At 43.9% G+C, this 15185-nt stretch overlaps 1 protein-coding gene across 1 annotated transcript in view; it reads right to left on the bottom strand.

Annotated features, from left to right (window-relative positions):
• The window catches only part of PGBD5 (piggyBac transposable element derived 5), a 107767-nt gene that overhangs the window by 14495 nt on the left and 78087 nt on the right, over positions 1-15185 (bottom strand). The window contains exon 5 of the mRNA XM_073338036.1: positions 7521-7718. Coding sequence (XP_073194137.1) covers positions 7521-7718 — 198 coding nt within the window. The remainder of the gene's footprint in view (positions 1-7520; positions 7719-15185) is intronic.

Here is a 15185-nt window from a genome sequence, read left to right as displayed (position 1 = left end):
GTCATTTTCCTGTTTGGAGCAGAAATCTGACACGGAGTCTGGTATTTTCTCCATATACATTTAGGGTGGGATCCACAGAGGGACTAGGGTGTTGCAATCCTCAGCATCATGGCACCTAGAAAAAAATCACAGGGACACCACCATGCTCCACAAAGCTGAGGTAGGCGCTTTCTCTCTCCCCATTCATTACGCAGGGAGCCTAGGTACCTAAGAATGTGATCCACAAAAGCCAGCATGCTAGGTGGGGTGCAGCCTAAGTTAGCTAATGGGAGATAACAACAAGGGCTGGGTGCGAATCCCCACCCCTCTCTTGGAGATAGGGGCCTCTATATGGACTGCAAGGAGCTGCCTAACTCTGCTTCGGGATCCATGAACGGTAACCAGCCACCTCAAGTCAGGCGGCTTAGGCACCTAACTAATTTCTTGTGAGAATGAGGTAGGCGCCTGCCTCACTCTACACACAACACCCAGTGGTGGTAATGCAACCACCTACCCCGTAATCTTTAGCCCAGTGGTTAGAGCAGAGATGTGAGGAAAACCCAGGTTCAATTCCCCACTCCCTGCCAGAGGAGGAGAGAGGATTTGAACAGGGGTTTCCTGCCTCTCAGGAGCATTTGTTAACTACTGGCCTATTTGAACACGGGGCTCCCCCTATCTCAACCTGTTAAGGCTGTTTCACTGTGACTAAAGAATGATTAGAGCGAGGGAACGGGGCCTGGGGTCTCCTGCCTCCCAGGTGGATGCCTTAACCACTAGACTACACAACCATTCCCCCTCTTGTGTTCTCTCTGGCCCAATGATCGTTCCACTCTGGATAAATACTTAAATAGTCATGGGGCCAGAGAGTGAGAGCCTGGGTGTGAGTGAGGGAATGACTCTGTAGCCCTTTGCTTAGGGTACCCACCGGGGAGGTGGGGCTTCAAAGCCTGAGCCGTAACTTCCAAGCACTATCTACACAGCTATTACTACAGTGCTATTGTGAGCTTCACTAGTACGGTCACTCTGGGCTGGGAGGCTCACTGCTGTGGGCTGCGTAGATATAACCCCAGCGACTCCAGGGACTAATGTCATCAGGCAGCTTTTTTCAGTTTTCACTCAGGCCAGACTAGCCCCTGTGTTGACTGGCTGTTTGTTCCATCTCCCTCCCTCCCAGCCATGTCACCCTCACACCACCTTGCCTCCATGCTCCCCTTCTTCCTGCCTTCTCCCTGTCTTTTTTGTCTTTCTGTTTAAATGTATTCCCTCCTAACTAAAACCCTCCCGAGGACCCACTTTTAAATCAAGATAGGATGTTTTGCTAAAAGCTCTGCTCTAGGAATGATTGTGGGGAAGTTCTCTGGCCTGTGCTATACAGGAAGTCAGACTGGATGATCACAATGCTCCCATCTGGCCTTGGAATCTCTGAATCACTCCTTGGGGGGAAAACTGTGGCACTAACATGATGTTTGCAAACCATCATTCTATTCTCTCTGCTGGTGTTTTCTATTCTTTTCCCTTAGGCTTTGTCTGTCTGGTGTATTGAAACTGTAAACTCTTCGAAGCAGGGACTGTCTCTCTCACTCCGTACAGTGCCTAGCACAATGGAACCCTGTTCTTCACTGTGTCCTAGGCACTATCCTAATTCCTCCTGGAAGGCAGTTCTGCTTGGCTGAAGTTACTGAGACACATAGGATTAAGGTGCCTTGTGTTTGGTCCCACTTTTAGTCACTGTCTCATTTTGGATGAGATCCCAGAATCCTCCTGGCTCTCTGGTCTTTCCTGAATCTTCTAAACCATTAAATTACTTCATAAGACATCCAGACCAAAATTGTTACTCATGTTTTGATTACAGGCTTGAGAATTAAATTCCTTTGGCTAGAAGTCCAATTCCCTCCATTATCTTTGACAAGTCCCTTATGACACCCTACTTGGCAGGCCCTGTTTTGAATGTAAGACTCACAGCACATACTAGGTGTCATATTTATGACTGATCCATATGACTATTTATTTGAAGTCTTTGAGTGACAGATTTTAATGAGTCCCAAATGTTGTTAGAGCAGAGTATGAGGCATAATAAGTGTAAATATAACATGGGGGACAAGGGGGGGAAAATCCTTAAAGCTGACAAAACCAATATTTCTTATTGCCCTCAACATACCCAGTAAGGGTATTTTAATTTTCTTTGATGGAATAGTCCTTAAAGATCTGACTGACTGTGTGAAGAGAAGATTCTTTCCCCTAGTAGGTCTGGACAGTATAAGATCTGTTTAGTGCAGGTGTTTTTGGTGAAACTTTTTTTGGATTTTAGAATTTCCTTTGATTCGCCTTCCACCATTCACTTCCAGTAAAAATGTGTGATTACAGCTACATGGGCACCATGTACTCAATCTTATTTTCCATTATAGACTGTTTAAGTGTTTCTATTTCTGGAATGTGAATAGGTTTATCTTCTAGCACAGAGGTGGGCAAACGTTTTAGGCTGAGGGCCACATCTGGGTGGGGAAATTGTATGCAGGGCCGGGGCAGGGGGTTGGGATGTGGGAGGGGTGCGGTGTACAGGAATGGGCTCAGGGCAAGAGATTGGGGCAGAGAAGGGGTGCGGGTTGTATGAGGGGACTCAGGGAAGGGAGTTAGGGTGCGAGGTGCAGCAGGGGGCTCAGGGTAGGGAGTTGGGGGGAGGGGTGCAGGCAGGGGGCTCAGGGCAGGGAGTTGGGGGGAGGGGTGCAGGAGGGATTCGGGCTCTGGCCCGGCACCGCTTACCTAAAGTGGCTCCAGGGTGGCAGCCTGCCCTGGCCCCATGCCACGCCGCTCTGGGAAGCAGCTGGCACCACGTCCCTGCGTGGCCCCTGGGTGCGGGGAGCACAGGGCTCTGTGCGCTGCCCTTGCTGCACCGCCAGATACCTCCCCCGAAGTGCCTATTGGCCACGGTTCCCTGTTTCCATCCAATGGGAGCTGCGAGGGGGGGGGGGGGCAGTGCCTGGATGCAAGGACAATGCACGTAGCCCTCTGCCCCCCCCGCGCCACGGTGCCAGCCGCTTCTGAGAGCGGCACCACAGGGGACAATCCCACGGGCTGGATCCAAAGTCCTGAGGGGCTGGATCTGGCCCACAGGCCGTAATTTGCCCACCCCTGTTCTAGCACTTCACAAGCTTGGTTCAAGCCATTGGTAGGAGAGGGCCTAGCAAAGTTCCCCAGAAGGAGGCTGGGGTGGCACAAATTGCTCAAAACTTTGGCACTGCCTTGGAAATCCCTCTGGTCAACAATGCTCCAGTAGATAGCCCTGGCTGGGAGGTGGCATGGCCAGGATACATGATGATGTGCTCAGGCAGCAGACCCTCATAAGGTGTCTTTGCTAACAGGGCTCCTATGTAGCCCTTCCCCTGGTGGAGCTCCCAGGGAAGTACTGTGTTGCAAACCCTGCTTGATCTTTCCTGGGTTGTGGAGAGAGGTGGGCAGTGCTGCTAACTCTTGTGATTTTTTTTTTTTTTTTTTTTTGGAAATCGCAACTCTTATGATAGTGTATGTGGTGGTTTTCCCTTAATGCTCCAGCTCCTGGCATCATGTGATTGTGAGAATCTCAGCTTTTATTGGAAGGGGAGGGGGGAAAGTGAGCCATGGTTACAGAGAAGCTTGAAAATGTGACCCAAGCGCATGCTAAAGCTTCAGCCACCAGAAGGCAAATAAAACCACCCAAAATGTTGGGTTTTTTTGTTTTTAAACTATGACTCGTGATTTTTGAACAGTAGGGTTGGTAATCCTAGGAGCAGCTTTCATCTTCTGGGGCTGCTGTTGGGGTGCATGCACCAAGAGGGGTGAACAGAGCACTGCAGGTTCGAAGTTCTGTACGGATATCATCTAATAAATCCTCAAAGTCCCATGATGTAAGGCAATGCGTAGACCTGAATTTCCATAGTTTTAAAAGGTCTGAAGTATAATTCTACTGCAACGCGTTCCCCCACCAGACCCATCAGTGAATTCTCGTGAAGGGCATTTGGAAGTTTAGGGCCAAAATCCTCAACTAGTGTAAATTGCTGAAGTCATTCAGTTTGTTTTATAATAAATTATTCTGCTTCCCTCCAGACTTTCAGGTTCTGGCCCTTTTATGAGCTAAACATTTCAGAGAACTAATTCAACGTAAGTAGTGAGGGCTGCTCCTCCGCACAGCACCCTCTGGGCCCAGAGCTGAGCAGGGAAGAGCCTACTTTGGGGGCACTAGTACCCATGCAGTGACTTTTTCCTCCTCTGTCCACTCCCATTTGTGTTGCATTTGGGAAAGGAGGGAAGACACTGCAAGAGGGAGCCAGCCAAAGACTCACGCCAACAGGAGAAGCTGTTAGAAGGAGCCGCACAGTGAGTGCTGGGCTACTTCCACAGTTTTGACGCTGGTCGTTCTCTGCCCTGTACTGATTGGCTGTTTGCCCCAACCTCTCCTGCCCCCTCCTATGGTCTGGTCACCTCAGCCTCACTCCATCTGCCTTCCACGTTCCTCAATTTCATCTCCCCTGCCCCTTCCCCCTCTCTTCAATGACTCCTCTCTTTATCTATCTGTTTAGTTAACCCCCCAAATACCTAAACACCACCCAAAGTTACACCCATAATCACCACCTCTCCCCCCACACAAATTGTGGCACTAACATGTCATTTGCACCCCATCACTCTGTTCCCTCTGTTTTGTGTTCTATCCCTTTCCCCCGCTGTTTGTCTGTCTGGTCTATTTAGGTTGTATGCTCTCCAGAGCTGGGACTGTTTAGTACATAGGCATGACCATAATACAGACAGTAAATTTTTAAACTTCTCCCCTTAAACTACTTGTTTAAGAAAACAGAATTTTGTTTTGTTTCTTAATGTGGAGACAACACTTAATGTTTGATAGCAGAATACGCAAGTTACTTATTTGTGCAGTACTGTAAATGAAAGGCTTTCAGTCTTTAGCATTCATGAGGATGATTTCTGACAAACTGGTTCAAAACTTTCATAATTCACACGCTACATCTAAAAATGGGATTCATAGATTGGTTTTGACGAGCATTTCTCTGCAATGCCTCTCCACAGACTTGAGTGGAGTTTGTAGTCAGGACACAGGTGAGATTCCCTTTCTCTGTTTTTATTTTATGTAAAGTAAGTAACTAGGTCATTACTTGTTGCCTCCACCTTTGCTGAAATCCTCATCCATGTCTCAACTCGCTCTTGTCCTCACTATAGCAACTTCCTTCTCATGTCCCCTTGGGTGTAGTAAGCTGCTGCCTACTTTTACAGGCAAAAAGCTGTGACACCATGGCTCCATTCTCAGACTGTTCCACTGGCCCCCATTCACCTCATGCTTCAGTTCAAAGCTGCCTTCCATTTACTTATTCCAGTCTACATCACTGACTTGTCTCTCCCTTCTTCCTTCCCCACTCAATCCACGAGCTCACCAATGGCTTTGCTACAGTCTTGCCACACTTTGTGTGAAAGACTTCTCTTCTGTGCTCCTGACATTGGGAAGAGACTTCTTGGGCCACATCCTTAGTGGCATAAACTGGCATTGCTCCGTTCACTTCAACTGAGAGATGCCAATTTACACCACCTGACAATCTGACCCTCTACCAGTCTCACTAAGTCTCTCTCTTTTTTCAAATCCCAACTGAAGCCTTTATCTTTTCTCCCTAGTCTATATCTCACATTTTCTCTCAATCTGCTACAATTTGTTTAATGTTCTTTATTAAGAACCCCTGTGAAGCATTTTGGTGAATATGTACTTCAAAGGTCTTGCATACCATACAGGCTAAACTTTGTAAACCATGATCATGTTCTGTAAATGTAATTACATGAGTTTATACTGGCTGAGGTTCTGGCCTCATCTATGTACCAGTGTGAGACTTTACAATGAGATGGGTCCTAAACATGTGCAGATTTTCACACCCATGCATAAAATTTGTTGCCTGTGTCTGCTCTGCTTCTGCTAAAGGGACATTCAACCAGTTTATTTGTAAAGGTGGTGGTGACTGTTAAGCTTTATAAATAGATTTTTCTTTTCTGAAACTTGTTTTTAGTAACTGTAGCCGAAGACAGCAGCTTTGTGCTAGTGCATGAGAACCAGGTGATGCTCATTGACTTGACTTTGGTTTAATTACTCCAGTTGCATAGTCCAAATATGCAAAAAGCAAAGATAATGATGATCATAAATTAGCTTGTTGAACTTAATTCAACTTAAATGTAAGGTCTTGTTAGAAAGGCTCTAATTCTGTACTGAGGGTGTCTTGGAGTCTGAGTCTGTAAATATACAGTAACTTTATTTAATTCCATGGGTTTCAATCGAACTACTCATGTGTAGTTAACTTCTTTCTCATGTGTGTTTTTAGAATCAGGCCTAAGACACCAACCCTTTCAAGTTATCTGCTTCTCTTTTTAGTTAAATAAATGTTCTCTTGTGACATATAATAGCATTCAAAGTAGTTACCAGTTCCCTAGCTCATTGTATAAAGGTTAGGATGTGTGGTGAGTTCTGAAAAATGAACCCCCAATTCCTGTGAGATTTAGCCTTATGATGTGGCTATGCAACACTTAACTACTGTGACTGGCACCTGAATACCCTAAATTCTGTGCAAGTTTTTGAGAATGTGGGTTAAGCACCAAGTTACCTTTTGTAAGCAGTAGCACCTTAAATTTGTAAATATTTAACATTCTTTCAACTATAATTTTGCTTTTTGTATTTTACTCACTTTGGGCAATAGAACTACAAGAGACTTTAAATGGACGAACTACTCTTTAAAAATGTCCTTTCATGTTGGATTTTGTAAATATTTTTTCAAAACCTATACTATGCCTAAAGATCTTTGAGTCCCTTAAAAAACCCCTCCCCTATTAAGATCAATTTCAGCTGAGTCTTCAAGAAACTACTCACAAGCTAAACTACTCCAAAATATATCTTTGGCTGTTCTGGTTTTCTTTTTAGCAGCTGCACCATCAGTTGAGTATGCGATGGGAAGACTCTTGACAAAAGCCATTTGTATGTGACAAATGGCTTTTAAATCCATAGGAGAAACTAACTGTAGAATCTGGTCCAAGAGTTTTAATACTTGGTATGGTTCTTATTGGTCCAAAATTTTTTATGCATTTAGGAGTTACTCTTTACAAAGACTTATCATGCAATTATCCCACGAGACACCTTGTTACATATAGTATTTTAACCTCCATTACAACTCTCTACACCAGCACAGGTCAGCTGGGATACGTATAACACCAAAAAGGAACAGCTCTCTACTGTGCCAGCTAAAGGAGTAACTATTGGCTGGTAGCATTAGTAAGCTTTTTTAACCTTTATGCAGAGAAGACATCAGTTGCAGACAGAACACTTTTAGCCAGGGCTAGTGTAGATTAACTAGTACTTTAGGGACAAGAGCAAACACAATGGAAATAAACTGTAGCATTAATGATCACCTAGGATAATTATCAAGCTTCTTGTCTGGCGTTATCAAACTTACTAAGTGTCGTATCTTGCCTTGTCACCTATTTTGAAAAACTTGGTCACAGTACTTGTAGTGATACTGCTGACTGCTCACCTTGTTGAATTGGAGAATAGGCATTAGTGAGAAAACGAAAATGCCCTTTGTTGTACCAGCAGATCAGGGACATGTTTCCCTTCATCTTTATTCTGTATTGCCCTCTGGACTGAGGAGCATCTGGGTTATGCAGCATTGATGGAGGTAGGCCTGTGCAGTCACTTTTCCTGGAACTCAGCAACCCGCAGCAATAAATTTCTGCACATGAAAGAGAATAAATTCTCATCAGCATACAATCCTATAGGTTTAGACAGAAATGACAGTGGGGCTGTCTGACCTATTTGACTGGAGGAAGAACTGGTCCTAAAACTAAGCCAGTAGATACACAGGTTGGCCAATGGCCGAGGATTTCCCTGTGATATCCAGGACCACTCTTTCTTTTCAGGCTCCAGGAAGAAATGCATTCATACACAAGTCCAGAGAGCTGGTTCTCCAGGTGATTAATATGATACACAGGGGTTTAATTAAAACGAAACTAAAAGGGAGAATATAGACTGAGTAGCTGAACTTCCCAACAGTGAGATCTATTAAGTTGTGAAATCTCCTCTCAGGGAGGAGGTCACATTGCTTGGGGCATTTAGCATTAGACTGGACAAAGTAGTGGAAGACGTGCTCTCTTCCATGTTTAACGATGCTGACAAATTGGAAAAAAGGCTCTGGCCTCCTTAAGTTGTCCGAAATGACCCCCATGGTGCCTTTAATCCTAGTGGCTGACAGCTTTTGGTGCTAGCACATGACAATTTCCTAGCAGTACAATCTTGTCAACGCTCATCAATTCTACCCTCCTTCAACCATGACAAAGGGACTAATGAGTAAATTCATATGTTGTGAAACCCAGACACACGTCTCACTCTAGCAATCAATGCAGCTACGTGAGAATAACCAAATCATTTAATGCGCATTAATAACAACAGTGCCTGACTTGTGTTGAGTATGTGATAAGAAAAATATCAGAGGGTTAAATCTTCCATTCATCTGATTAATGTAAAGAGCATATAGTAATAGAATTTCTTGCTATCAGAAGAGAGAAACTCTGCACAGGAAATTTAGTCAAAGAAATCCCCAAATCAAACAGCTGATTAACTGGATTAAAGGATCAAATCTAGCTTTGGTCAAGAGTCAAATCTTTCAGTATTGAGATACTCTATAATCTGAAGCAATGTCCTCTTCCTGATCTGAGCTTTACAAAATCCAGGAAATCTTAAATCCAAATCTCCTCACTGTCTCTCTAGGCTTTGTTTTGTCTATATGGAGGGAATCGGAGTACACACATCTGTGTGTATATTATACTTAGACTGATCCACTTAGGTTTGTGTATTCCACTTAAACTACAGCAGCCCAAAGCTGCTATTTCAGGTAAAACAAACTAGGTCTGTCAACTGAGAACACTGACCTAAATTTTAGAGTCTAATATCTACTTATTGAACTATCCTCCTTCAGCAAATAAAGAATATTAAAAATCAGATCACTTGATCAAGCGGAATAGAGGCTGTTACATACTATGCATGCATCTGATGAAGTGAGCTGTAGCTCACAAAAGCTTATGCTCAAATAAAGTGGTTAGTCTCTAAGGTGCCACAAGTCCTCCTTTTCTTTTTGCGGATACAGACTACTCTGCTGTACTCTGAAACCTGTCTTCTGCCTTTGTTCTGGTATTCTGTATGCTCTTTGGAGCAGTGGCAGTCTTTCATGGGGGGAGGGGGTTCTGTTTGTATAGCACCTAGTGCGGTGGGGTCCTGGTCCTTCACTAGGGCTCATAGGTGCTATGGTAATACAAAATAATCAACAGTGCTCATGAATTGATTGAAAGAGCAGCAAACAATTGGCAACTGGTTCTTGAGATTTCCCAAACAGTGCTTTATAAAACCAGAAAAACACAGGCTGGGAGACCACAGAAATATAATTTTTTTAAAAAAATTACAGCTGTATTACATTTTTACATAAAAATATAATTGTTCCTGTTGCCCCAATAGTAAGAATGGAGCCGTGGCTCTTCGATTAGAAGACATGAGCTTTTTAAATGTCAGAATGGAAAACCAACACATCAACTGAGCTATCTGATTTTAGGGGAGGAGCTGTCTAACGGATCCTATGTGGTCTGCCAGTTCTGATCTCTCAACCACTGGACTTTCAAATAATAGAAATGGCTGGAAGGGATTTGAAGAGAGAGATCTCTGCACTGAGGTGGGACAATGGTACATATGATATACATAAAATATGTGCTAAAAATCCTCTTGCTACCACCATCTCTGAAACTTTCTTTAACAAGTCTGTGACCACCTAGGATTTTAGTTGTCACTATGTGCCATTGAGAGTGTCACTGCAGCAGCAGGATTAGAACGCTGATCCTCCTGCTCCAAAAGCACAATCCCTTAACCGAGAGAAGAATTTCCTTTAGCTGTTACAATATAGGGTCTATTTTCAGAGTAACAGCCGTGTTAGTCTGTATTCGCAAAAAGAAAAGGAGTACTTGTGGCACCTTAGAGACTAACCAATTTATTTGAGCATGAGCTTTCGATTTAGAACAACGCTTCCTCAGCTCTCGTCCCCTAACCCCCCTACTCTACTTGCGCTATATTGATGACATCTTCATCATCTGGACCCATGGAAAAGAAGCCCTTGAGGAATTCCACCATGATTTCAACAATTTCCATCCCACCACCAACCTCAGCCTGGTCCAGTCCACACAAGAGATCCACTTCCTGGACACTACAGTGCTAATAAACGATGGTCACATAAACACCACCCTATACTGGAAACCTACTGACCGCTATTCCTACCTACATGCCTCCAGCTTTCACCCTGACCACACCACATGATCCATCGTCTACAGCCAAGCTCTGCGATACAACCGCATTTGCTCCAACCCCTCAGACAGAGACAGACACCTACAAGATCTCTATCAAGCATTCTTACAACTACAGTACCCACCTGCGGAAGTGAAGAAACAGACTGATAGAGCCAGAAGACTTCCCAGAAGTCACCTACTACAGGACAGGCCGAACAAAGAAAATAACAGAACGCCACTAGCCGTCACCTTCAGCCCCCAACTAAAACCCCTCCAACGCATTATTAAGGATCTACAACCTATCCTGAAGGATGACCCAACACTCTCACAAATCTTGGGAGACAGGCCAGTCCTTGCCTACAGACAGCCCCCCAACCTGAAGCAAATATTCACCAGCAACCACATACCACACAACAGAACCACTAACCCAGGAACCTATCCTTGCAACAAAGCCCGTTGCCAACTGTGCCCACATATCTATTCAGGAGACACCATCACAGGGCCTAATAATATCAGCCACACTATCAGAGGCTCGTTCACCTGCACATCCACCAATGTGATATATGCCATCATGTGCCAGCAATGCCCCTCTGCCATGTACATTGGTCAAACTGGACAGTCTCTACGTAAAAGAATAAATGGACACAACTCAGATGTCAAGAATTATAACATTCATAAACCAGTCGGAGAACACACCAATCTCTCTGGTCACGTGATTACAGACATGAAAGTCGCTATTTTACAACAAAAAAACTTCAAATCCAGACTCCAGCGAGAAACTGCTGAATTGGAATTCATTTGCAAATTGGATACAATTAACTTAGGCTTGAATAGAGACTGGGAGTGGCTTAGTCATTATGCAAGGTAGCCTATTTCCCCTTTTTTTCCTACCCCCACCCCCACCCAGACGTTCTTGTTAAACCCTGGATTTGTGCTGGAAATGGCCCACCTTGATTATCATACACAATGTAAGGAGAGTGGTCACTTTGGATAACCTATTACCAGCAGGAGAGTGGGGTGGGAGGAGGTATTTTTTCATGCTTTGTGTGTATATAATAAGATTTTCTAAACTTTCCACAGTATGCATCCGATGAAGTGAGCTGTAGCTCACGAAAGCTTATGCTCAAATAAATTGGTTAGTCTCTAAGGTGCCACAAGTACTCCTTTTCTTTTTGCGAATTTAGGGTCTATGACTCACTGAATGGCCATTTTAATTCTCTTCAGCAGAGGGCAGTAGTACACAGCCGCTCGAGCCAGTACATTACTGTTCTTAGGATTGCTGAGGTCTGAGGGAGGTAATTAAGTGCAGCCTTTTCTTAAGCTCACGTAAGCTTGCAAAAGACTCAAGCAGCTGTTTTGCTCTTTTCACAAGAGAATGGGAACCATCTTGCACATCTCTCAGGAAAAAATAATGAAGCACCTCCTTACATAACACAAAGTGGTGACAAATATGGTAGCTACAGATTTACTATCACCACTTGCAGAGGATGGCATATGTAATTTGTGAAGGTTTTTAAAAGCTGTAATTAAAACAACCAGTTGCTATGGTAATAGCAGCAATAAAAATTAAGCCCATCTGGTACAATGGTGTGGTCCAAAATTAATTAAATGCTTAACATGTTTTATTAAAGTCCAGAAGAAAATGAAGTTTTACAGAATTCAAAAGAAGTCTGATTGAATGGGCCCTAGTCCTGCTCTCATAAGTAGGGCCCTACCAATTTCACTGCTGTGAAAAAACATGTCACAGATTGTGAAATAAGGCTTTCCCTGTGAAATCTGACCTCCCCCTTGCTGCAAGTCCCCGCCGGGCTGGGGAGGGACAGAACTTGTCCTTCCCCTGCATGGCCGCTCTCGGGAGTAGATCAGACCCACCTCCAAGTGCCTCCCCCTGCTACAGGGCAGCAGCTCTGGAGGTTCCTGCTGCTGAAAGTGCCCGAGCCAGGAGCCTCCTAACTGTGAGTCTCCACTGGCCCGGAGGGGGGGATGGGACTTGTCCTTCCCCTGCAGGGCTCCTGTGGGGGAGAAATGGGGCAGATCAGACCCACCACTAGGTACCTTTTGAGTTGGGACTGCCACAGTTACAACGTTGTGAAATTTCAGATGTAAACAGCTGAAAACTTGAAATTGATCAATTTAAAAACACTCTGTCAAATTGATCAAAATGGACTGTGAGTTTGGTAGGGCCCTACTCATAAGTTAATGGTAACATTCTTTCTTCAGACGGAAATGTAAGAGGGCTTCATCAGGGATGCTGAAACAATTTTTATAGTGGGGGTGCTGAGAGCCATTGAACCCAACTGTAAACCCTCACTATGATGGAAACCACTTCAAACCAGGGGATGCGGCAACACCCTCAGCACCCCTAGTTCCAGCACGTATGGGCTTCATTCATACAGGGCCCATTCCAACTGTCATATCTATTTCAAACTAAAAAAGCAGCCCACAAAGTCTGTGCTTAGATGGGGAATCTCAAGCAGCTCAGTGGTTCAGCTCACAAACAGAGGCATCTAAACTTCATGAGTGAGCTTGAATCTCACCAGGGCAGGCTCTCATATAACATTTCTGGTATTTCTACTTCCAGTCACACCTGAAACGCCTCGCAGAATTGCATTTCCTGTGCCATTTCAGTGCCTGGTTCCTTTTCTACTTGGAAACCAGAAAATTATACATCTACCTTTATGACCATGGAGCATAAAATAGACTTACATCAAGTTCTTTTATAGAAACGGTCAGAGAGACGTTCTTATTTTTCAGAAGACGCCCATGGTGGAAACCTAATGAGTTCTTGGGAACTGAGTGTTGCAGACATCCTTTTATATTTCCAGAAACACTTTGTGGTGGTACAATTAAGGTTATTACTAATTTCAGAACAGTAATATTGTAGTTGTGAAACAGAGAGAGGGGAGGTAATTTTATAGTGAAGGCTCCACAAAAGCCTTGACCAAAGATTTCCAAAAGTGAACAGTGGTTTCTTGATTGATTGGTGCCTATACTCTGGATTCCAATGGAAGGGACTCTTAAAGGCCCTGACTTTGAGGACAGGAGACGAGCACTTTCAGAAAAATCAGGCCCTTTTAAGGTGTCAGTTCAGGCACCCAACTACTAAGGTGCCTAATAACTAGTTTTGTTTTGTTTTTTTTTGTTAAAAAGTCTTGGTTCAAATCTTTCCCCACTTCCCATGTTAAAAAAACAACTATGAAAGCATTGCAAAGATGGATGAATAGAAATTCCTTTGACTCAAATATTTGTGAATTTTTTTTTCTCCACCTCTATTCATTCAGCTCTAGCCCAGGAACTGTAATTTCCCTAGAACAACAAAAGTTAATCCAATATGTTAGGAATGTGTCTTAATTTTGCAAGGTTGCTCTCATCCTCTATAGCGAAGCAGGTTCCTCAGGTTTTCTCATGAGGCTCTCATCCTTAGTTGCATTTTATCCTTGTGTGGCTTTAATTCCCCAGCTAGGCATTACTACTGGCTAACAGATCACTGATCAACCTGATGCCACTGTTCGGCCTGAATGCATGAAATTGGCACACACCAGGAGAATTGTTTTCTATGGGGGATGCTAGGCCTTCCACTGGCAAATCTCTGCTCTGCTCCAAATTCACAGCTAATGCTGCGGGATAACAGCAAGTGCTGACCATAGTACATTACCTTTGGCTCTGTGGGTAGGGTCGGAGTGCACAATCTCCTCCAGGGCTCTTGATTGACTTCACCACTGTTGTGACATGTCAAAGGTCTGATTTCCCTGAGTGTCCCATAAGCCTTCCAATTCAATATGCCGTGCCAAGCCAGTGAGCTAGCCTTTATCACCCAAAACATAAAAGCCAAATAACCCAATGTCCCTGTTTAACACAGTGCGTTGATGTCCCCACTGCAACCTGCTTTGTAAGGAGCACCCAAGCTACTTACCAAAAAGCTAGTAAATCTGCTCTGAGTCTCCCAAAATTAAATTCCCAATTCAATACCCAGGATCATTTCTGCTAGTGAATGGAATGCAGAGGAAGCAGTTGTCATGGATCACAAAATCGCATGGAGCCTCATAACAAAACATGAACCAGGAACTGAAAATGCTTCATAGGGTTTTCATTTTTGATCAGATAATGTACCTAACTTTGAATCTCTAGAAGGCATTTAGTGTGTCCGCTACCTGTTAACAGTTGGTAATCTGAGTTCTCTTCAGTGCAAGGCCCGTGAGTAGTTAACTACTGTAGCTAATCTGAGTTACCTGTGAGAGAGAGATACTGTGGTGGTTCAGTAGCCAGGATTCTTCTCTACTGCGATTCCAGAGACAAAATGGAGAATATTATCCCCTTCTTTCTCTTTCACAAATCTGTCAGCACAAAGGATCATTTTCCAAGTGTCTCAGTTTTAGGTCTAAGGATCTAGTAATCCCTTATTTCAACTGAAATGGCTTAAGTGTTTATCTACAAAGGAAATTCTTCTTGATGCTAGAAATTCAAATCTTGTTTACAAGGGAAGACCCTGGTGACTGGGGAACTAGTGGAAAAAGTTGCATCACTGGAAAAGAGTGGATGTTCACTAACTGTTTTAAAATCTTTGGGTTTGATTTTCAGAGTGGGAACATCTACGACTACAACTGCAGTCAATGGGAGCTGTGAATGCTCAGCACATCTGAAATTCAGCTCACTTGTACAACACCTATTTAACACCACGGATTAATGGGCACTTGGGTCTAACTCTAGTCTATACCTATGTCTGTACTGGTACATGGGCAAACCCTTCTAGTGTAGGTGCAGCTTGTATGGGCAAAGAGTGCTTTGCTATCAACTGTCTCTACCATAGGGCTTGTACATTAAAAAATAAAATGGCTCCCCAACTGACATTATACTGGCAAAAGTTTCTGGGGTAGACC

The sequence above is a fragment of the Lepidochelys kempii genome, chromosome 3, assembly GCF_965140265.1.
Source record: "Lepidochelys kempii isolate rLepKem1 chromosome 3, rLepKem1.hap2, whole genome shotgun sequence".
Taxonomy (NCBI): domain Eukaryota; kingdom Metazoa; phylum Chordata; order Testudines; family Cheloniidae; genus Lepidochelys; species Lepidochelys kempii.
Note: the sequence above shows the minus strand (reverse complement) of the source record. Positions and strands in the feature narration are given on the sequence as shown.